General features: G+C 38.9%; 2 protein-coding genes across 12 annotated transcripts in view; one reads left to right on the top strand and one right to left on the bottom strand.

Annotated features, from left to right (window-relative positions):
• Stard6 (StAR related lipid transfer domain containing 6) overlaps positions 1-17,142 on the bottom strand; it is a 27,006-nt gene extending 9,864 nt beyond the window's left edge. Inside the window, exons 1-8 of one of the 7 annotated variants that reach the window (XM_052742478.1) lie at positions 17,039-17,142; positions 16,164-16,320; positions 15,038-15,121; positions 13,176-13,269; positions 12,946-13,028; positions 6,355-6,481; positions 1,851-1,968; positions 46-139 (exon numbers count right to left, since the gene is read on the bottom strand). In XM_052742478.1, the coding sequence (XP_052598438.1) occupies positions 46-139; positions 1,851-1,968; positions 6,355-6,481; positions 12,946-13,028; positions 13,176-13,265 (512 nt within the window). In that variant the 5' untranslated portion in view covers positions 13,266-13,269; positions 15,038-15,121; positions 16,164-16,320; positions 17,039-17,142. Of the gene's footprint in view, positions 1-45; positions 140-1,850; positions 1,969-6,354; positions 6,482-12,945; positions 13,029-13,175; positions 13,270-15,037; positions 15,122-16,163; positions 16,928-17,038 lie in introns of those variants that run through there. The other 6 variants (XM_052742477.1, XM_052742475.1, XM_052742476.1 and 3 more) reach the window with 6 other exon arrangements.
• CUNH18orf54 (chromosome unknown C18orf54 homolog) overlaps positions 17,000-24,061 on the top strand; it is a 22,567-nt gene continuing 15,505 nt past the window's right edge. For 2 of the 5 annotated variants that reach the window (XM_052742470.1, XM_052742471.1), the window contains exons 1-5: positions 17,000-17,179; positions 17,945-18,271; positions 20,029-20,348; positions 21,309-22,094; positions 22,366-22,516. In XM_052742470.1, the coding sequence (XP_052598430.1) occupies positions 20,066-20,348; positions 21,309-22,094; positions 22,366-22,516 (1,220 nt within the window). In that variant the 5' untranslated portion in view covers positions 17,000-17,179; positions 17,945-18,271; positions 20,029-20,065. Of the gene's footprint in view, positions 17,180-17,944; positions 18,272-20,028; positions 20,349-21,308; positions 22,095-22,365; positions 22,521-24,061 lie in introns of all 5 variants that reach the window. The other 3 variants (XM_052742472.1, XM_052742468.1, XM_052742473.1) reach the window with 3 other exon arrangements.

The raw sequence follows: 24,061 nt of genomic DNA, 5'->3' as shown, positions 1-24,061 counted from the left end.
AAGTGAAAAACCCTGTTAAAATAGACACCTATAAATAGCACTTACTCTTTGAGAGGTGAACATACATAGCCAGAAGGGTAGTTATAGCCACGGACATAATATGAAGTCGGAGGATATCCTGGGAAGTCCACACTGTGAGCTGTGATTACAAAAGGTGAAATGAGACAATTTCACAAGGACAAACATTATTTCTAGAAGCATAATTTTAAAATAAATGATGGCATTGGACTTCAATGTTAACACTAGTTTCACAGTGTACATATATTTATTTATACTAGTATCCCTAAAGATGCTTGTATATTTTTACACAAGAAAAGTTCTTTAAAAGTATCATTTAGTTACTTTCTGAGGTTTGAAACAAAAGAACAAAGCATAAAAGATAGTTTTATTTACTTACTATTTTTTGAGACAGGATCTCAATATGTAGTCCTGGTTGGCTTGGAACTCACTATGTACACAAGGGTAGCCTCAAATTCATATAGATTCACCTGCCTCTGCCTCCCAAGCGCTGAGATGAAGGAATGCTCCATCATGCGTTTGTTTAATTATTTTCTAATTTTGCTCTGGTGGGATGGAGCCTAGGGCCTCCTGTGGCTGTGACAGTACTGTGACATTGAGCTAAAACCTCAGCTGTTGTTTTTCCCTCCCTCTGACTCTTAATAGAGGCTAGAAACAGCTTGTTTTTAAAATGGAAAATTACAGACCTTACAATTCAGACAAGGCAAAATTTCATATAGTAGGTAGTGAAAACATTTTATGTGATGAAACTTTGAAAATAATGATTAAAATATGTATACATATTTTATGAGAACATTCATCTTTTTTTTTTGTTTTCTTTTAGTTTTTTTTTTTTTTTTGTTTTTTTGAGACAGGGTTTCTCTGTGTAGTTTTGGTGCCTGTCTTGGATCTTGCTCTGTAGACCAGTCTGGCCTCGAACTCACAGAGATCTGCCTGGCTCTGCCTCCCGAGTGCTGGGATTAAAGGTGTGTGCCACCACTGCCCGGCGAGAACATTCATCTTTAATGATCTGCTATAAGGCCCAGAAAACTGGCTTTGAGTCAGAGGGCTGAAAAGTTTTGTCAGTGAAACAGAATACTGGAGTCATCCCATTGTAAGTACTGGGAAGTAATAACACAGCTTCACTGTCTATCCCTGAGTAGCTTACAGGAGAGAAAATATTCTTATAGAAATTATAGGATTAGATCAAATTCAAGAAGAAAATTGGGATCTTCACTGGTATTCTGTCAAAGTACTTTCATCAAACATGATCTTAAGCTTTCAGAGTCCAAACTCTTGTGTTGTGAAAAGGTTTTTGTGTCCGTAACACAATTTAGCAAATAATGATATATTTGTGTTCCACAGAGTCACATTATTGCAGAGTAGGCTAGGGTTATATCCAAAATTGCATCCCCTAGAAGAGATATAGGCACATTTAAGGAAAGACCCACCCAGAAGTACTCAGTATTATCATACTTTATACTCAGTACTGTAACAATTATTATATATGCCCATTTTAAATGAGCCAAGTATAAAATTATATATAAAAGGCTAGTTTTATTTCAGAGGATTAAAAATGTATACATTGAAATTTTAGTTTACAGTCTCTATCTGTATTGATTCCACAGTTCATACTGCAAAAGTCCAGGAGCAATTTATCTACACAGCACCTCTTGGATTAGGTGAAATACCTGGCCTGTGTACATGACACAAGCTTTTTGGTAGCACTGAATAAACAAACAAAAGAACTGAAACTATAGTTTCTTCTAAACTATTAATACTAACTATTAAAGGCAAAACATTTTTGATGACACATAGTAATTCTAAAACATGGGCAAAATGTTTCAACTCACCACAGATAATGTCAACATTCCCTTCATAGTGTTTGATGTATATTACGTCGATAAAGTCTCTAGGGGAAATGGAGCCCATGGCAAAACTATTCGTAATGGTATGACATATAAATGTGTCCTGCAACAAATCAAACCAAAAAGGTTGCAAAAATTACTGAATGTCAATGATTTATTGTTCCCCAAGAACTCCATCATGTATGTTTAGACCGTCTTTAGACGGTCCCACCAAATCAGCCTGCACTGAGTGTTAAGGAACATCAGAGTCACAGTTAGGTGTGCACAACATTCGGCAAGAAATCTGAAGATCATGTATTCCATTTGTAGACAGAGAGGACAAGGCCATCAGATGAAATCCTAGGCGCAGCTAGAAAGCAGTTCAGAATTAGAGCTGGGGTCTTCTGATTTCTGTACAGCACTATTTTGGCCCTCTGTGGGGTTGGTAAAATATTCTGAAAAATATATGGATTTGGCACTTTATGGCATAAGGCCTAAAATTAATGACCAGTGTTTGAAACCATCTGGTGAAACTGAATTTCAAATGGCTTAGCTGCAAATTTTTCCAAGTCTGTCCTGCGTGTGAGATCCCACAGTCACTATCCCTTTCAGTGATTTCAGTTCTCTGTTGGCCTGGGTAGCATGACAGACTTTTTCTGGGGAGACATAAAACACAGGTCTACTCATCCCAGAAAGGGTGCCCACGAGAGAGCAACATAAGGATACACCAAAGTCTGACTTGATGAACAAAAGGGTTACTATGGAATATAGGTGGGAGGTTACTTATTGACAGGAGCAGAAATGACTCAAAGATATCTGCACTACCAAAGCCCACCCAGCACAGTTAATCAGCTCATAAAAGCCGGAAACCTGGAGTTCACTGCACTGCTGGCAAGAAGCTCAGAGTCTGAGAGTGTCTGTTCCAGGTGGCTCTGTTTGTCTGGGCCTCTTCCCGGCAGTTCAGCTGGTCTTTGTCTCTTCCAGGCAGTTGGGCAGTTCTCTGCTTCTTTCTGGCTGCTTGGTTTGTCTGACTCTCAGCAGTCTTTACTATTCACCTACTCGTGAAGAGGGAGGAACCTACTGAATCTTGTTAGTTTCAGGGACTTCCTGAAGCTATTTGAGTTGCTTACTTCCTCTCTTAATGGAGCTTCCCTTAAGGATGGAATGTTTCACTTCCCTCTAGAACATCCAGTTGTTTCACTTCCTTATAAACATCTTGTCATAAAGTAGCCTGTTCACTTTCCCTTTATATCCCATGTCTCAAGAAATTTCTCTCCAAGACGTAAGGCTTTAAATTGGAGAAAACGCTACAAAATATTTTGGCACCACAAGCCTGCCTCCCACAGCCTCTGGTTATTAAATCTATTTTCATGTTACCCTGTGTGGTACTATGCCCTCTTCTCCTGGTACAGGATTCATGATTATATACCACTGTTTATCTCATTTGCCCATTGTATTGTATATTTGTTTTCAAGAGTGACAATTCTTCATCCATGGGCTGCATAACAGGCAGTTAACACTCCTGGAGGTGAAAGTAGTATTATAAATATGAACAGGAAGGTGAAATGACATTATTCAGAGATAAATGGAGCATAGACTGGAAGGGGCAGGAATGGTGTACAAAGCCTTGTTCTGTCACATATTTGCAGCAGCACATATTTGCCGTAGGAGTCTTAGGCAAGTCACACGACCTCAGTCTGCTTTTTAAGCTTTTTAGTGCCCATGAAGCATTCTTTGCTACTAACTTGCAACAACAACAGACATTTTTGAAGTGCTAGTGGACCCTTTAAACCAGTTAACTCTCATATCTGGGTTTTCATTAGTGAGGCACACTGTTTCTCAAACTGACTGCTCAAATCAGTTTGAAAAGATCATGGACATAATTTGCTTTTATTTTTAGAGGATAGGAAAATAAGGTCTCTCTACAGATACAAGGATCTATCTTTCAGGGCTTCCCAACAATTTGTCTTTCTAGGCTTTAAGGTAAGTTTAATAAAGCAGGTAAAATTACAGAAGCATAAATACATGATAATCTGAGGAGCATGCACCTAAGGTATTTGCTCCTTTGTTCTGCAGGATGAAGACTCAAAGAGCCAAGGACCCAGTAATCTAGATGTTTACAAATATTCAGCTATAAATATCACGAAAAGTTAGTCTTATCATTGCCACATACTAGTTCTTTTTATGTTAATATTAACTAAAACCCTAGCAACAGTTTTTTCCCTCATTCTGGATTTTAATGTTTCCATAGAAATGTCAGCTGTTTTTCTTATAGAACTACCTTTACATGTAACTCAACCTTTCTCACTGCTTTGAATACACTTTCTTTCTTTCTTTTTTTCTGTGTATTTTGTGCTTTAACTACAATACTACAGGGAGTGTTTCTTTTCTGGTTCTATTTGGTGTTCCATATGCCTCTTGTATCTGGATAGCTATCTCTTTCCTTAGATTTGGAAATTGTTTCTTCTAGGATTTTAATTGAAAATATTTTCTAGGCTTTTGGCATGGAATTCTCCTACTATGCCCATAATTTGAAGGAGATCTCAAATATTCCATTTACACTTAAATGTTATTTAACTGAGTGATTCATTTTTTTTTCTACCTTATCCTCAAGCTTTGCTATTCTATTGTCTGTATGATACATTTGATTGGTTAGGTTTTTTTTAATTGAGTTTTAAATTTGACTTGAGTTTTCATTTTCAGCTTCACAGCTTCATGGATTTTCTTTAATGTTTCTATATCTTTATTGAGTTTTGTTTTCATATCCTGAATCGACTTTGTTATTTTATTAACCTGTTTGTTTTGTTTTCTTGGAATTCATTGGAGAGTAATTTCTTGTCTTTAAATTCTTTCTGGTGTTTGTGCCCTTATTCAGTTCTTTGAATTTTTTATAATTGTTTTAAATTTTGTCTATGTTGTTCTCATTCAGGACCATTACTATAGGATTGGTGATCTTCAAACAAGATATTTTATTTTGTTTTTCACATTGCTTGACTAATTACATTGGGATTTCCCATATTTTAAAATATGGAACACTTCACTAGTTTGCATGTCATGCTTACATAGAAGTCATAAAATTTTCTCTGTATGGTTTTTAGTATATGTGCTGCCATAAAATGTTCTTTCATTAGTTCATACTTTGTCTTGAGTCTGTCAAAACGTTTTGATTTGCTTTTTTAGTGTGTGTGTGTGTGTGTGTGTGTGTGTCTGTGTGTGTATGCACCTGTTTACAACAGTGCATGTGTGGAGGTTAGAGGACAACCTTGGCTGTAGATTCTTGCGGTCCACTTCGGTTGAAGCAAGACATCTCTGTTGTTTGTTACCGTATACAACAGGCTAGCTGGCCCATGAGTTCTGACTCATCTCTAGGCTGTGTCTTCCATCCTCTGATTCTCCTTGCTCCATACTGTTATCACCCCAGCGTAAACTACCATAAGATTCCATATAGATTGTTTTGATAGCTTCCTAACTGTTCTAATTTCATCTTTTCCCCTTTCAGTTGTCACGGGAAGTTTTATTGGGCATCTTAATCTGACTTAGCATCTGTGATCTTTCAGCACCTACTCTTTAGGCTAACTCACCAGTCCTGGCCTTTAATTTTTAACAGTACCTACTCTTTCTTCTTAAGTCTTTATGGTGCATATCAATATTGTACCTGTTCTCTATTGTCATATTCATACACTGAACTCCGCCAGGAAACTTGTAGTCATATTACTGATGAGCCAGGAGAATCTCCAGTTCCAGGCCAGTATGGGCAGTGTAGGAAGGAAGCACTGGGGCCATGTGGGTTTCTTAAAAACCAAAAACAGCTGCAACAAAATCCCAAAAGTCATGGCTGGAAAGATGGCTCAGAGGATAACTGCACATACTTTTCTTTCAGAGGACCAGAGTTTGGTGTCCAGTATCCACATGAGACAGCTCACAACCATTAGTAAGGACAGCTCCACAGGGATTCTCTGCCTCTGTCCCCCTTGAGCACCTGCACTCGTGTGGATATACCATGTTCTCCCCCAATACAATTTTGACTCCTCATCAACAAGGCATGTTTAAATTTGTTTTCAGTAATAGAGGTGAATAGCTAAGTTTAATTCCCTCATAACAAAATGTACATATCAACAAGAGACTGGCAGATAATGAATGTGATATTTACAAACAAAACTAAGCTAATTGGAATTAAACTCTTGACTAATAAAAATGGATATTTTAAGGCTTTAATAACATTCCAGCTAGGTGTAGTCCATGCTTATAATTCTATAACTCAGAAAACAGAGGTTGAGACTATAAAAGTAGTGGTATATGTGTATGTTGTTTGTGTGTGTGTGTGTGTTTAGTGATACAGTGTTTGCTTGGCATGAAAATGGCCCTTGGCTCAATCCCAAACCCTGTAATGAAAAACAGCTAATTTGAATCTATAAGACACTATTGAATACTATGTAGATTTAATAACTCACATTAGTTAAAAAATATAGTAATACAGTAAATAATTCTTTACTATTCAATAGTAAATTACCGAATCAATCTTGTGTAATACATTGTATGCTTTCAATAATTTATCCCACTTAATTCTGCTTTCAGGTTGGTAGAGGAAATTGGAGAGCTTAGCTGTTGATACTGGAATGATTCCTTCAATGCGATATCTATGGTTTCAAAGTAAAGAAAATTAAAAAATTTACTTTAAGCTGAGGATACAGTGCTACTGAAATAAAAGATAGCAAACAATAGTTAAGAAATTGTGAAATTGGTATCTGATATCAAAACACCTGGGACCAAAAGTGCTTTTTATTTTCACTTTTTAATTTATTATATTTTATATGTAATATATAAACATACTTTATTATCTACAATTTATTAATATTTATATTCTTTTTTATTATTTGCATATATAAAAAATGAGATATCTTGGGGATGAGAGCTCAGTATAAGCACAAAATTCATTTGTACTTTAGATTCTTCATCTTACATATTCTAAAAGGAATTTTATATAATATTTTAAATAATTTTATTTAATACAGTGTATTGAATTGGATCTAGCATAGCTTATTTAAATAAACATTGCAGCAATTATTTCAAAGTTTACGTTCCTATCCAGGCCCGAGGGCACAGGCCTGTAATCTCAGCTACTTAAGAGGCTGAGCAGGCAGGAGAATCATTATGGATGATTTCTGCCTAGGCCACAAGGTGAGTTCATACCAGACTGGGTCATTTAGTGAAACCCTGTTTTCTTTTTTTAATACAATGACTTTTAAATTCTGCATGATGTTGTTATCCATCAAGAAATTAATGTGGTGGGAGAAAACTGGATTCAAATCCACTATTGCAGAAGGTTGCCAGCTGAAAGTGAAATCAGAATGGTGGCCACGCCCTTACTTTTTTTTTTTTCAAAGAAGGAGAACAGATGTTTTGAGGTAAAACTTTTAAGTCTCTGAAAAATTAAAATTTCTTCAGCGAGTGTGAAAAGAACAAAAATGTCGTTACTAGAGAGAAGAGTAGTCACATGTGTGGGAAATTATTACTCTCTACTTTTTGTTTACTGAGGCAGGGCCAAGCTGTGTAGCCCGAACTGTGCAACGTTTTATGAAGCTCAGGATGGTCTCAAAGTTATGCACACCCCACCTCAGCCTCCTGAATGCCAAAGCTAGAATTACAGCATGTGCCCGTGTATCTGGCTGGCTTCCATGATCTGGTCAGACAAGGAATTCTTTAGACAACTTCCTGTACACTTGACTTTTTCTTTAGAAGCTTAGCGGGTTCCCAATTTCCTCTATGAGATATTCTGAAATTCCTTAATGTAAGGTTTATTTCCTTCATGTCAAAAGTATGTTTTATTTTTTTGGTTTCTCGAGACAGGGTTTCTTTGTGTAGCCCTGGCTGTCCTGAAATTCGCTTTGTAGACTAGGCTGACCTCGAACTCACAGGGATCTGCCTGTGTCTGCCTCCCAAGTGCTGAGATTAAAGGTGTGGGAGACCACTGCCTGGCCTTTCAAAAAAGTTTTTTTAAAAGATTTATTGATTTAAGTGCTATATGTATATGGGTGTTTTGTCTGCATGTACATTTGCACATCAGAAGAGGGCATCGGAACCCATGTAACTAGTTATAGATGGTGGTTGCTGGGAATTGAACTCGGGACCTCTGGAAGAGCAGCCAGTGCTCTTAACTGGTGAGCCATTCCTCTAGCCCCCAAAAAATGTTTTTAAGAGGTTACTATTTGAGAGAGAGAGAGAGAGAGAGAGAGAGAGAGAGAGAGAGAGAGAGAGAAAGAGAGAGGGAGGGAGAGAGGGAGAGAGGGAGAGAGGGAGGAGAGAGAGAGAGAGAGAGAGAGAGCGCAAGCACGAGCCAGCGAGAGAGCTCAGTTTTAAGCCTGGGGAGAAATAAACCCAAATAATCACCATGTAATGCAACAATGTCAGACATGAAACCGTTAAAATTTACATACAAATTTTTGTTCAGACGTTTGCACACACTGCCACAGATTGTCCTTTACTTATCTAATGTCTCTCTGTAGTAAGACTGTAAACTCTAATGATAGTGATAACCTTTTTGCATTTCTAACCTATACCTAACAACACCTAATCACCCTTTCATAAAGCAGTTATTTCTGAAATGTAATTACTGATGATGACTAACACTGTCTTTTAATAGCTGTTCACCAAGTGAGACCAAATGTAAACTATTTAATGTACTTCTGAGGATCTAGTTTCTACCCTTATGGACTTCATCCTGCTGGATAGCCAAATATATAACCCAAGGCCTCACTGGAGAGAATGAGAAGTGCAGACAAACTAGAAAGCATAGGAATATGGAGGGCAAAGAGGGAACACTGTGTCGAGGTTCTTTTTGGGAGACTTGGAAGTCTGTTTTTTGATTATTTATGACAATATTATGAGACAATGGAAAATAGTAAATAAGCATTAAATGTTAAAGCAGAAGGTAGACTCTGGTAGATGCCTTCTCTGGATAATGTGCCTCAATTATTCCATACATCCATGGGATAGACGTAGGGTTCCGAAGAAATGATGATTAAGGTAACCCCGGGCAGCCTTTGAAGCCAAGTCCTGCTTGCTTCTGAAAGTTTTCCCTTCACTATTACAATGTAGGTTCCTTGGGGACAGTCACCTATGTAGGCAGTTACTCACCTGAAAGGAGGAGGAGGAGGAGGAGGAGGAGGAGGAATGATATTTATATTGTGGAATATACGGGAGTAAATTAAAATTGTATTTGGTGTAATGCCTCACAACATTAGAGGAATGGATAGTTGAGAGCAGAAGGGGAAAGATGTGCCTTTCTTCTGATGCATAAAACCAAGTGTTCAAAACTAATCACTGAAGGTCCTTCTGGGGGCAGTAAATTACTGACAAAAAGCACAAATGTTAATAAAACATATAGATTACCTTTTTCTTTGGTTTTTCGAGCCCCAACTGTCCTGGAACTTGTTTTGTAGACCAGGTTGGCCTCAAACTCACAGAGATCTGTCTGCCTCTGCCTCCCAAGTGCTAGGACTAAAGGCATGCACCACCACCAATTTTTTCTCTAGCCTGTTTTAAAAATACATTCTTATTAAAAAGAAAAACGAGTGAGCCAGCTTTGTGCTTGTGACCGCAGACAGAAGTGCTGTAAGGATCCAGATTCAGCAGTGCTGCACCTGGCTGGGAATCCAAATCAGGTGGACCTGTCTCCAGCAGAGCTCAGGGAATTGACAAAGGAGGGTATGCGAACCGGAGATTGAGAGATTACCAATGCTCATAATCCTCCTCTCCTGCTACAGTCCATGGCAGACAGTGATCTAACCCAGGCACCATGGCAACACCAACTCTAAGAGGAGACTAGAAAGTCGCCAGCAAATGTGAATGGCTCAACAATCCAGGGCCACTGCTCCAAAGAAAAAGACAGAGAATTCGTCAGATGAGTTGGTTGTTTGAAAAGAATAAAATTGACCAACTCTTAACCAAACTGACGAAAAGAGTAATGCAATCTAAATGAAAAAGATTAATCAAAATATACACTTGAGAAAAGACAGCCTTTTAAATAAATGGTGCTGGAAAAGCAGAGTATTAGCCTGCAGATGAATGAAATTGGGTTTGTATCTTTCACCTTGCACAAAAATCAATTCAAACTAGATCAAAAACCTTAATGTAAGACATGAAACTCTGAAACTGGTAAGGGAAAACACTTCAGGATGCAGGTCTAGGAAATAAACTTGTGACTAGAAGCCTGCCAGCATAGTAAGTAGCCACAGCATTGTCACACAGTTAAAAAGCTACTACAGAGTGAAGGAAACCAGCCGAGAAAACGGCAGCCCACAGAGCGAGAGAATCTTGGCCAGCTATACTTCCAACTGTTAATGCCTACACTGTATTAAAAAAAAAAAAAAAAAAAAAAAAAAAAAAAAAAAACACCTGCAATGATTAAACACCAAAACCTTCCCTGCCTGTCAGTGAATGGGCCAATAAACTGAGCAGATATCTTTCATGAGAAGATACACAAATGTGCAATAAGAAGGCGAGTTATGGAACTAGGCAATGTTCTGGGCACCAGCTGCTCCTAACCCTGTGAGAACAGAGCTCTTCTTCCACCAGCCCTTTCACAGCCTCCAACACCATGGAGCCCTGCTTCCCTACTACAGATATGTCTTAGCTGCAGTTCAGCAGGCCTTGTAGCAGGACAATACTGCCACCTACTGTTTGAACCTTTTACTGTCCTCTTCTCGTCCCCTTTTTGATTCCTTGCTCTTCATTCTGTACTTATTCTTCTCATTGTTACTTCTCCAGAGTCCAGAGGCTGGCCTGGTTTATATCTGGGTATGTATTCTCCACATACCTATGCCATTTCTCCTTTATGCAATCATTCCCACTCCTGTGTATGGCCCTCTCCTCAACTTCCCACCTAACAACCTAGTACCTATCACTGGTCTCACTGTGATTGATTGCCCCCTTTTCTTTCCCTTTCCATCAACACTAACAGATTAGTATATACAGTACTATCGGGGTTATCTCGGCTTCTCAAATTAATCAGTATTTAACAAGGGTTGCTTTGCTAGTCTATTTTCAGAATGGGTTAACTACTGGACAGTGACATGCTGCAGATAATACTTAACCCACGAGACAGACAGACTACAGACAGAGTCCTGTGCTGGAACAGCAGCCTAACAAATAAAAATATCAAACAGCTGTACTACAGTCTAGTCTCCCCCAAACACTGCATATAGGTCCATGAACAGAAGAAAGGCAGATTGAATTAGGAGAACAACAACAGAAATCTTAACCAATGTTCTACTTCGAGATAGGTTGATCCCATTGAGAAAACACAAGGAGCATGGAGCCAAGACAACCTGACACCTCCAAACATTACCAATTCCACAGTAATGATCCCCAATTAAAATGACTTTAGATGAAATTCCAGATACAGAATTTAAAAGAATGATTATAAATATGGTAAAACAACTCAAAGAGGACTCCCATATTTACCAAGAAAATATTGACAGCTGAATGAAATTATGAAGTCAATTCATAATATGAAAATAGGATTTAATAAAGATGGAAATTCTGAGAAAAGCTCAAATCAAAATGAGGATGGAAATGAAAAAATACAATAGATAAATAAAAGTACAGTTGAAAGCTTTGGCAATACAGTGGATCATGTGGAAGAGAAAACAGCAGGATATGGAGATAAACTATAGGATTGGATCAATCAGTCAAGGTCAATGATAAAAGTTTAAAAAAGTATGAATGGATTATGCAAGTTTATGAAAAGGCAAGCCTATGAATTATAGCCATACAAGAAAGAGAAGAATTTCATGCAAAAGGCATATAAGATATTTTTAATAAAACCATAGCAGAAAATTCTGGAAATAGGGAAAGAGAAGCCCCTACCCCCAATACAAAAGACACAAAGAACACCAAATAGAACCAGGCGAAGGAACTCCCTAAATCATTATAGTTAAAATACTAAATTTATAGAATAAAGGAAGTCTATCAAAAGCTGTGAAAGAGAAGGACCAAGTCACATATAAAGGCAAGCCATCAGAACAACTGCTGGCTTTTCAATACAAACCAAGAAGGGATGGGACTGATGTCTTTCAGACTCTAAAAGGTCACAATTGCCAACCTTGACTTCCCAGGTATGCCTGGACTTGAGTATACCTACACCTCTCCCACCCTTGGTTCACTTTGGAAAGTGCCACTGTTAAGGTCATTTATTGCTTAGACAACAGAAAAAAGAATTACTTTCTTGGTACTTATTAAAATGACTAAGAGAAATTCATGTCATCCTTATCTATTAATAAAAAAAATGGCATGCAGGAGTCTAAAGCAGGAGAAGCTGAGTTAGTGAGAGCTATCTCCAAAACAACAACAAACTAACAAAAACTGGTGTACAAATACAGGTACACTTTAGTAAGATGAAAAACCAACAAAAAAACAACCACAAAAATCGCACTGACAGTCAGAGGTACAAGTATAGGTTTTCAAAGAAGTGTTTTCTAAAAATTTGGTCATGGTTGTCTCAATAACACAGTGATCTGAGGGAACAGATGTGATACCAAGAACTGTATGTGAACACCTAAAAAAAAAAGTCAGCACATTCACCTTTAGTGTACTTGTGTTTGAAATAGTCCAAGCTCAAAAACATGCTTCTAAAGCACTTTATAGGAAAAATATCTGCACTTAAGAGCAAGAGAAAAAGACTGATGGGGAAATTACTTTTTAGTGGTTTGAGAGAAAAGTGAAGCATTCTAAACATCTTAAAAATGCTACTGTTGGCAAGAAATGTCAATGCACTTTTGCAGAACTTTCCCATCCTCCTGAATTAGGAGTATTTTGTGCACATATTGTAGTTTTCTGGTGTTAGGGATGGATCTCAGGGCCTTGTGCATATGAACAAGTTGCTCTACACTGTCCAGAAGCAATTTACTTTGTGACTGTATTCATGTCTGAAAATTGTTGCACAATACACGATTGCTCTAGCTTATGAAAAGCACATGACTTCAGGCATCATTTCCCGGTGACTATTAAATAGTTTGTTCTAGTTATGAAGTGGTATTGACTTCCAGATTTGGTAATGCCATTGAACTTAAAACAATGCCTGTAAATGGGAAAATGTACTTACAGATTTCCGAGGAATAATTTAGAAGTCTTCTTGGAAACAATTATGCTTTTCTCAAAGGGGAATAAAATCCAGAAATAAATTAACTGTCAGATACAGAAAACAAAACAAACAAAAACAAAACAAAAGTAAAACTATGTTTTTCTGGCTTACAGAAGAACATATTATTTTAAAATATCTTTATAGTAAAAAACAATTTAAAAATAAACTCTTGAAAAATACTTTTTTCTTACTGAAGATTTAACAACTTTCCAGCCAGATATATCTTGACTGTAAGCTAAAATTTCTTCAGCAGTTTGTTGGGCAATTGCCTTAAACTCCATCTACCTGTGAAAATTTAAAAACAAATGGTTGGTAAAATAGAATCATATAAATAAGAAAGTGCCATGTTGCAGAAAATTTTGAATTCATAAACTGAAGCCACTCTTCTGTCCCAGTCTCTCAACTAGTTGGTGCTATAGGTGTGCTCTATTACATTTTAATACTATTTTTTAACCACATCTGTCATTTAGCAATTCAAAATAATTACTTGATCACTTGCATTCAAAGATTTTTCTTCAAATGAGAAAATGTGCTATTGTGTCTAAAGCCAGATTTTGGAATCAGGGACCTGGGTGAAATCTGATCTTTGCCCTATGTAAAGTATGATATGTAATATTTCTACTTTCTTATTTTCTTCTTGATGTAAAATTAGCATATACCTAACATCCTGAAGAATCAATGTGTTAAATAGAGTCCTAAGTGGGTTAAACAAATGCCCAGAGCATGGCATGTTATAGTCATTCAATAAACCTTTATTTCTAAAAAGCTTCTTTTTTTCCTTATGATGTGTCCAGAGCATGGCATGTTATAGTCATTCAATAAACCTTTATTTCTAAAAATCTTCTTTTTTTCCTTATGATGTGTCATTCTCTCCTCATCATGTGCTCGTGGTATTAACACTATTAAAGTGATTGGCAGAGACCATATATGATTTCCTCTCCAAGCCTACACCTACTGGCTATCTTCCTGTCCACTTAGCCACAAACTCCTGGATATTCCTCAAATGCAACCCAGAAACTTCTTATCTCAAGGTCCTTATATTTACTGTTCTTTTTCCGTGGAAAAATTCATGAGAGATTATGCTTCATTGAATCCTTTACTGAAATGTCAACTATTCAGACAAGATCTATTCAAAGCAATTCAGTTTAAACACATTTACTAAATCTCTCCTTGCTGGCAAGTACTGCAAATGACTGTTTTTATTCCACCACATTCATAGACTGAAATTGGGTGGTGATTAGGTCATGAGAGCAGAGACTTCATGGATATAAGATTAGTGTCTTTCTAAGAGACTTCAGACAGCTTATTTGCCCCCTCTGCCCTGAGGACACAGCCATAACATAGCAATCTGCATTCCAGAAGAGTTCCCTGACCAGAAACCAAACATTATGGCACTCTGGTGCCACATAGTATATCAACTTGTGCTATTTATAACCCATCTAGTCTATGGTAATATATATTGGGTCCCTAACTAAGTACAACAGTAATTATAGCAAGAACAATGAAGATACTGAGTCTCCTGTGAATGTCTTCAGGCAGCTGAGGGATCATTGGTCCTTCAGCCCACCAACCAGTGTTCAGCTGGGGAGGCCAGAGAGATGTTACAAAGAACACGGTAACGCATCTGGATTGGAAGCCCAACTCTGACACAAAAGCTGGCAAACCGCTTAGGCTTTGAATTTCAACTTTCTACGTTTATAGAAAGGAGATACTACTACTCACGGAGATCCATAAAGGCTAAGAGAGTTATACGCAAATGTGCTTGAAGCAGTGAGGAGTTGTGTTCAAGGTGCTCAAATAAGGTTAGTTTCTTATAATGAATAGTTATAACCATCACTAAAATGTTTTTCAAATAACTGGCTCTTAAGTGCATTAATACATCTTAACACATAAGTATCACAACATTTAGAAGATCCTTAGCTCTCACTTAAAATTCTCTGGGTTGGATCATAAATTTGTATTCTCTTGCTTAGTGTCCTAGAAAGGCAGAATAACTAGGTGATATTTTTTTTTTTCTATTAGAAAAACCATTTTAGACTCCTGGTTTCTTTACCTTTGTTAACAAATCTAGTCCAGATTTTTAGTGCCCACTGAAACTATTCTCCAAATCCTGGTGGAGATGTCCATATCTGTTAACCTGTAAGGGGATAAAGCAGAGGTAGAGTTATTTTGATCCACGACTTAGGTCAACATATTTTATAAATTATTTTGCATCTCCATAATGTCCTTCATTAACACTTTATATCTTGATTAAAAACACATTCCTAAAGTGGAAGTAAAAGGCCTTACTTCTCTACTGCTGTGATAAAATTATTGCTGTGATAAAACACCATGACCAAAGCCACTTACAAAAGAAAATGTTTAATTTGGGGTTTATGGTTTCCAAGGATTAGAGTCCATCATGACAGAGCAAAGGCATGAGTGGCAGGAACAGGTGAGAGCTTACATCTTGATTTGCAAGTTGGAGGCAGAGAGAGAGGCACACACTGAAAATGGCACAAGCCTTTTGAAGCCTCAAAACCGACTCCCTAGTGGCACACCTCCTCCATCAAGGCCACACCTCCTAATCCTGCCCAAACAGTTCCACCAATTGGAGACCAAGTATTCAAACATCTGAGCCTATGGGGCCATTCTTATTCAAACCACCACCAAGTAGTTTGAAAAGTACTCTTTTTTTTTTTTTCAGTGTGAAGATTGAATTTATCACCTTAAGCAAGTGTTCTACCACCAAGCTACATCCCAAAGCCAAGAAACTGTAAAGCTATTGCTTATAAAGAACCTTTAAAAGGACAGGTTAAAAAGATACCAAGATGAAATTTAGGCTTTTAAAGAACCTAGTTTTATTAAGGCCACGCATAAACGTCGTTTGGCTGGTCTCCAATATGGGCTTGTCCTAGTGAATAAAAACACAGGTTTTTATTTCTCAGTGACTTACCTAATATTGGTATAGAAATTTCACCATTGTTGGCATTTATCACTAGTTTTAAGTTTCTGCATGGGTTGTATAATTATTTTAAAACCATTTCACATTTCCACAATAGATGTGTGTTAAATGAACCACTGAACTATATTCTATGGCATCTGCCAACTTCATGTGCTAAGAGAAACAGGAAGGTGAAGTTTAGAAGGCCAGAGATGCTACAAAGGTGCAGGACACAGCTAAATTATAGTTCTATTACCTGATGATGTAACATTGGATGAACTAGATGGAAGTCAAGGATGTCTTCAGTCATAGGGTCAGTGGAAAACCAACACAGACCAATGCTGAGATAGCATCTTTTTTGATAGAGCACTCGGTGGCCACTTGATTCCCTCCACCTCATATCCTGTCCCAGCCTGATAAGACAGGTTCACACAAGTCAGTGATCTTTATGTTGGTATAATTTCCCTCCTTCTGTGCTGCCCGACCAGGTCCCTCATCCGTGTTGGGTCACTGTCATTTCTTCCTGAGAATCAAGGTCCCCGAAGAGTTTGTTAAATCCCATCACAAGTCCATCCGACTTCCTTCCTTCCCCAGTCCTGAATCTGCAGCCTGTCTGATATGGGTGGAAGCCCAGGAGGGTCAGAGCTCTGGGGCGGGATGGGGATGGCTCCGAGGAAGGACTTAGTGGGCAGAGTGCTCCTTGGCTGACTTGGTACCTATCTTGGGAGGGGATGCTCTGAAGCCGCGTGAAGCTCACTGGAAAGGCGTGGGCTGAGGATCTGACTCTCAGAAAAGGGACCCCCGCTCCTGAGGGCGCCTCCAAGTCTCCTCCAGCACAGTTCCCTCCCGCAGCCCAGGAAGCCCGGCCTCACTGCACTGGGAAGAGCGGAGGCCGGGGTGGGGATGGCATGGGACCTGGGTGGAGAGAAGACCAGGGAGAAACCCCACCTCCCCGGAGGGACGGCGATCTAACGCCCCTCAACGCCCTTTGACCTCTGAACTCTCCGCCGGGCTCTCGAGCCTCCCCCTCCTCCCCCTCCCCTCCCCTCCCCGAGCCTAGCGCGACGCATGCGCCCCGCGGGCCGGCGCCATGTTGGGTCGGTTTGAAAGCCGGCGCGGGCGTCTGTCTACCTGGCCTGGGGCCGCCGAGGAACCAGCGGTCCCGAGCAAGGCGGTGTCGGGTTCGGGGATGCTTTGTCGCGTCGTCCCGTTTGCGAAGGGCCAGGGCTTTCGACCGAGGGTCTGGAAGTGTGCGCTTTAAAAAGTGTCCTGGTGAGTATCGCGCATCCTTCCCCAGCAGGACGGAGGAGGGGGACCCGCCCAAGGGAGGGGACTCTATGGAAGGAGAGTCGGGGTGACCGGGGTGCAGTGATCCAGGGGACCCGCCCAAGGGAACGGACTCTATGGAAGGAGAGTTGGGGTGACCCGGGGTGCGGTGATCCAGGGGACCCGGGGACCCGCCCAAGGGAGGGGACTCTATGGAAGGAGAGTCGGGGTGACCGGGATGCGGTGATCCAGGGGACCCGGGAACCCGCCCAAGGGAGGGGACTCTATGGAAGGAGAGTCGGGGTGACCCGGGGTGCGGTGATCTAGGGACCCGGGGACCCGCCCAAGGGAGCGGACTCTATGGAAGGAGAGTCGGGGTGACGGGGTGCAGTGATCCAGGGGACCCGCCCAAGGGAGGGGACTCTATGGAAGGAGAGTCGGGGTGACGGGGTGCCCCCGGGGACCCGCCCAAGGGAGGGGACTCTATGGAAGGAGAGTCGGGGTGACCGGGGTGCAGTGATCCAGGGGACCCGGGGACCCACCCAAGGGAGGGGCAGAGTCGGGGTGACCCGGGGTGCAGTGATCCAGGGGACCCGGGGACCCACCCAAGGGAGCGGACTCTATGGAAGCAGAGTCGGGGTGACCGGGGTGCGGTGATCCAGGGGCACCCGCAAGGCTCAGGGCTGCGGGTTCGGGGCGGGGGCCTTGACCGCTGTCACGCAGCGTCCCTGGGGTCTCCCTGAAGGCCGTGTCTGTGCCCGCCACCCACAGGGACGCCGCCACCCCGCAGACACCGATGGGCCAACGCTGTGCAGCCTAAGGTTGGCGAAAGTCACCGTGTTCCCGCTCCATCGACGTCCCTCTGCAGACTGAGCCGGCCTTGCTTGGCTTCCATGGTTTAGAACTCTGAGAGCTACGGTTTCCAAGAGTTGTTCTTAACTTCCAGAAGCGATCTCGGTCCCCCTTGCACTCTTGACACGATCGATAAGTCTGTGTTTTGAATCAAGAGTCGTTGACATTTCTTGCCCTAAGTTTATCGTTCAGCACGATGAGTTTCATTTTGGAGATTTCACACCGAAGCGCTCGCGAAGGGAAATGGTAAGATATATGGGGTTTACATAAAATAGATGTTAAGTGGAAACAGTCCCGTGGCTGAAATGGGAGGAAGGGTATCATAAACTGTTAAAGTAGGTTGGTAATTGTTGGAAGCAGGGCTATAGGTGCTCAGGGGTTTCTTAAATTACCTACTTTTGCGCAGGCTTGAAAACTTTCCATAAGAATTTCGGGTTTTCTTTTTGTCATGTAAATAGAACTAACCCTTAGCCACTCACTGAGAACTAAATCCAACTGCTTCCCCTTTGAAGATTTTGCTGGTTCTTAAGGTTTTGTGTAGAATCGGCAGCCTAATTTGTATTCTGATAAGACATAAATGGTACTCAAACGGATTTAGTTGAGCTAATTTAAAGATTCGTAAGAAGGATAAAGAAAGCATAAAATTGACTTTGTTCAGTTCCTTTTTAACGAAAAACCAATAGCAGGGCATTGAGCAACCAAGAATCAGACTGTTATATTTTGCTGTTGCTAACCAACGCTACCCTCCTCCCTCAGCCCCTGAGTGCTAGGAATACGGGCAGGAGCTACTACAGCCTTTTGACTTTTATTCAATTACGAAATTTGCTATAAAGTCAATTTTGACATTACTAATATTACATTAAACAAAAAACTTCCCAGATTATCGCCAGAATTAAGCATGTGGTACATCCTATTCGTGACCTTTTAGTTGAGAGAATACTTCAGTTCTCAGTGACTGTTATGTTCTGAGTTAATACCTGTCTGTTCTGTCATTTCTTGTTTACAAATATACTCTTATTGTTATGCTAAGAGTTCTCTCAATTTAACTGAAAAACAGAAAGTTGAATACATTAAATGACTTTCCAAATCATTTAAGCTTGCTCAAGAAAGGTGAACTGAATCTATTTAAGAATTGAAAATACAGGAGCTGGAGAAATGCAGTCATTAAGAGCATTCCCTGCTCTTCCAGAGGACCCAGGTTCAATTCCTGGCACCCACAAATACCTGTGATTACAGTTCCAGGGGATCTGTAGCCCTTTTTGGCCTTCCTGGACAACAGGCATACCTGTCGGCACAAAGTCCATACACATAAAATATTTTAAAAAATTAAAAAAGAATTAAAAGTACCAAGACTGTGAAGGTCAAGAGGAGATTCTTATTTTTTAAAAAGGCTTATAGCTAGCCCATTTGGAAATAAAATTTGTAGTTTAATGTTTTTTATAGATAAATATTTTGTTCTCTGTAGTTATTTTTTTGGAGAGGGAAACAGTTGGCTAAAGTTTCATATTGGTGCTTGCAGAATTAAAAGAAGGTGTCATTCCTTGTTCTTGTTTCTAATGCTTTATTTGATGGCATGAAAACGGACTACCTGCTATCTGTAATGGCAGTAGGCTTGTAAGTCTTAAAAATTACCATCCGTTGGAGAATGATAGGTATTGTGATGTCATAGAATATATCACTATAATAAAAAAGGACTGTCCATTAGTAGATTTTTGGACTTTTAAAACAGTGAGTACCTTTTCTTTGGTATATTCCATGTATATGTGTATGTATATTTTTGTATGTGTATTTCTAAGCACATAGCAGGTGTTCAAATTTTTTTCCAAATCATTCATGAAGTGACTAACAGTATAGATAATAGGAAACATTCAGTGCTTAAGTAGGAATATCTATTATTGATAACAAATTTTATTACTGAAAAAAATATGTTTACATATTTCATAGTTTTTATTGCTTATAGTCATTATCCATTGGCACTGTAACATTTTGTGTTTCTATTGCAGTATTTAATGGAAATGAATAACTTATTTTGAGAAAACCATGTCAAAATCAAGCACAAAACACAGAGTATGTTCTCGGGAATCTTCAGTATCTTCTCTCCTGGCAAGCTGCAGCCTAAGTGCAAGTAGTTCCTCCAACTCGGATGGCTCTTTTCAGTACAAGGACAAATTGTACAATTCTGCGTCCGAGGCTTTGCAGGCTTACATTGATGATTTTGATCGAAGCAGAGAATATCCTGGAGCAAACCCGGGCAGAGTGAATGTTGATGAGGAGTCCGATACTGTGCTGCCGTTTTCCAGCTGTGTGCACAAACCTAACAATGGTATGCTCTGTTCTCTAGGCTTTCTTGTATTCTTTTATGCCCAGTGATTTAACACATTTGAGAGATGTGCCTTAAAGTTGGATTTTTATTTTGTTATTTTGGAATAAAAATAACTTATATTACTGAAGTCCAGATATTTTCTAAAACAGATTGTATACTTGTCATGATCCTAGGGCTAAGATCTTTTTGACCTTGGAGAGCACACCAAGGACACCAGTAAATATAGTTGACAATAGTAAGTGGCTGATCTGAGCTCTTAATCCATTTTTCTGTAGCATGATGGAAAGAATATTGTTATTGTCTTTATAAGCTAATGCCTAAATAATCCCAGTCATTCTGAGTTTATACTTGCTCAGTTTCAGCTGGTGAGATAGGAATGTTATTTTTTATCATTTGTATTCTATGGATCAATAGTCACAATATGCTGAGTTTGCCCTTAATAAAGCTTTCATGAAGACAAGTCTGGAAAAATGAGTTGTTGATAAACATTCTACTAAACACTTGCAGAAGAGTATAGAGTGAGAAGGATATGGGTGACATGTTCTAGGATAGACCTAGAACGGCATTCTCGGTGTGGTCATGCCATTTCAAGGTGACTAGGAGAGAAAGCAGACTGTTTCCACTGGTTTAGTAGCACACTTCTTCCTAGGTTGTAGCCAGTTTTCAGTCATCAACCTTACTGTGAGTGTATTAATGTAAAAGGAATGTCTGTGCAGAGAAAGTTGGAGAAACAGTAAGTTAGAGAACACACACAAATTCAGCTGACTGGAGATACATACAGAAATTAAACACTGAAGAGGTATGAAAAAGCACGTTTACCAGTTTATATGTTTAATATTTTTATTCAAAACTAATGATAAAGGGAAAGCACCAAAATGATTCTTAAATTTTTAATTCTTATTTACTGTTGATTATTACATATGATAAAGCAAATAAACAGAATTACGCTTTGTTTTTCAGCTTTTGAAAATCTTGGTCACAAACAGCACTTAAACTCTGTACACTATAGAAGAGAGACTATTAATGACATGGACTCCATTAGTCTAACCACTGACGATTTGTTAAGACTTCCAGCAGATGGATCTTTTTCCTTCACTTATGTGAAACCTGGTTACCGACCAAGCAAGAAAAACAAAAACATTGGAAGACGGGCTTCATCGGACATTAAGAAGAATCCAAATTTTCGTGTAGACTCTACTCCCAAGAGCAAGGATAATGTAGTTACTCCTGATGTATATACCAATGTAAATGGAAAGAAATATAGTAGCTCCAGAGCCCCAAAACCTATGACTAGAAATAATAAATATGTTTTGGAATCATCTTTATTTTTTCCTAAAGAATCGTCTTTCAAGGACAGTTCGAAGTCTGGTCCTGAAAAGAATTATCCAAGATGGCTCACTAGCCAGAAATCTGATCTTAATGTCTCAGGGGTAACTAGTATACCTGATGTTAAGTATCCAGTTTGGCTCCACAATCAAGACTTGCTACCTGATGCAAATAGTCAAAGGGTTTCTGAATTTCTTAATGAAGATGAATATTCCCTTATGCATAGTTACCAAACACAAAGGACTACTCAGCTTACAAATAAAGTAAATTGTTTCGAATATTCTTTTCAACCTTCAAACTTTACAAATTCCTTCAGTGAGAATAAAGGATTAGTTAATGACTATAAATGTGATTTTGAAAATAGCCAATGTCAGTGTGAGAATCCACTTCTCCCAGGACAATTCCAAAAGCCATTCTGTGGTAATACTTTGTTTTTCGTCTTTTATTTTAAAACGAAGGTTATGTTAAAATTTAACATACTTTGTAGAAGTTTTATGATGGAATAACATTTTTGTAATGTGTATGATTAACACTAAAGCTATGAAGTTCTCTCTTTTCTTTGCTTCAAGTATCACACTTTGTCGTGGTTTGCTGTCATAGAGTGCACATTCCAAATAGTCTACTTCCTGTTGACTGTGAGATGTTTTGAGACTTGTATTTTTTTTTTCTTAAAGAGTCTTTTTAAAATTAGGTGACAAACTCGAATTGCTTATCCTGAAGGCTAAGAAGAATCTCAAGCAGTCTACTGAAAACTTAGCAAAGCCTGTGGAGAAGGATGACAGCCCTTGCTCCTTAGATAAGCTTGAAGCAGAGCGATCATGGGAAAATGTCCCTGTTACTTTGTAAGTAAGTGACGTTGTTTAGTGTGCCAAGTGAAAAAGTGCTATGTCAACATCAGATTTGCTTTCCACATAACTTAATAATTAACAGTGTTATGATCTAGCTTTCATTTGTTTAAGTTGCACTTTTCATTTGTTAATACAAGATGGTATAATGTTTCATATACTTTCATAAAATACGTGCTACATGTTCATTTTGTTTTAGTGTTGAATTATATAATATATATAAATATACATATATATTATATATAATGGAACTTGACAAAATTTATTTTGTAATTGAAGCAGCATTGTTGAGTTCTCATTACTTTTTAAATTTTGTCTTCCTGACACCTGTTATTCATTTCTTATATATATTTTGATTTTCTCTTTTACTCATTACTTTCCTGAGATGACGGTCCATTTTTAGATATGGTCTGTTGTAGTTTGTAGAGTTCTTTTCATTTATATGCTCAATCTTCTGTGACACTGGTTTTTGGAATAATTCGAAAGTGCCTACACACCTAAGATGACCATGGTATTGATCAGCACTTGTATAAGGAAGTTTTTCATTAGTGTATTTACTACGTCTAGACTCACCAGAAACACAGTTTTGGGAAGCTGTAGCTATCCTGTATCTTAGGCTCTAATAGTCGAGTGTCTTCTGGAATTCCTGGATCCTTTTTCCTTTCTGAGACAGTGTCCTGCTCTGTAGCCTTCATTCCTCCCCTGGCAGCCTGCCAAGTGTGTGGGTTCTTTCCCGACGGTTCTCAGTTGAATACTTCACTTTGGAATGCCAGCTCTGACTGTCATCCCATCTCATCTCTTACTCTTTTGCTTTGATACTAGTGTAAATTCCTTAAATTTTGAGGATGGAGAAATTATAGTTACTTAGGGTTGTTAAGAGGATTCAGTTGATTTGAAAATGGAAATACTGAGGCTAGTTTTTGACCAAGGGTTAACTGTCTTATGAATCACGTAGGGTTGGTGATTGCTCGTAAACTATTTTCTCCTTTTAGTTTTATTTCTCAACCAATTTCAATAATATCTTTTAAAAAAGGAATTTATAACTAGCTTATTTAATGTTAGCTTCCTTCATTTTTCTTATTTGCTAATCAGTTAGTCTTTGTGTTAGTAAAAAATACAGTGCTTTGTTTTCACTTGAGACCAAAATGCGGAATAAATATCAGAGCTCCTTAAGAATAGAATTTTTTACTGCATTTACTGTATATATGTTTTTCATTTAGGCTATAAAACTTGTGTTTTTGTACAAGTTATATTCAGTAACTTGCACCCAGCATTTCATTTTTAGAGAGTCAACTCACAACTATGCTTATAGAAAAAGAAAAGATAGATTGCTGAGAAGAATAAATAGCTCTCAGTTGAAGACTGGCAAAGTATTCCAGGATGAAGCAGAATGGAATAGGAAGCAATTTAGTGTTCTAAAAGGTAGAACGTAGATGCTGGGGAGATGGGTCAGTTGGTAAAGTGCTTGCATAGGACTTGAGTGTGGATCTGTAGCACCCATGTAAGAAGCTGAGTATGGTGGTGTGTACCTGTAATCCCAGG

Source organism: Peromyscus californicus, unplaced genomic scaffold (assembly GCF_007827085.1).
Source record: "Peromyscus californicus insignis strain IS unplaced genomic scaffold, ASM782708v3 Scaffold_17__1_contigs__length_78620276, whole genome shotgun sequence".
Lineage (NCBI taxonomy): Eukaryota > Metazoa > Chordata > Mammalia > Rodentia > Cricetidae > Peromyscus > Peromyscus californicus.
The sequence above is the reverse complement of the archived record's forward strand: the minus strand, read 5'-3'. Positions and strand labels throughout refer to the sequence as shown.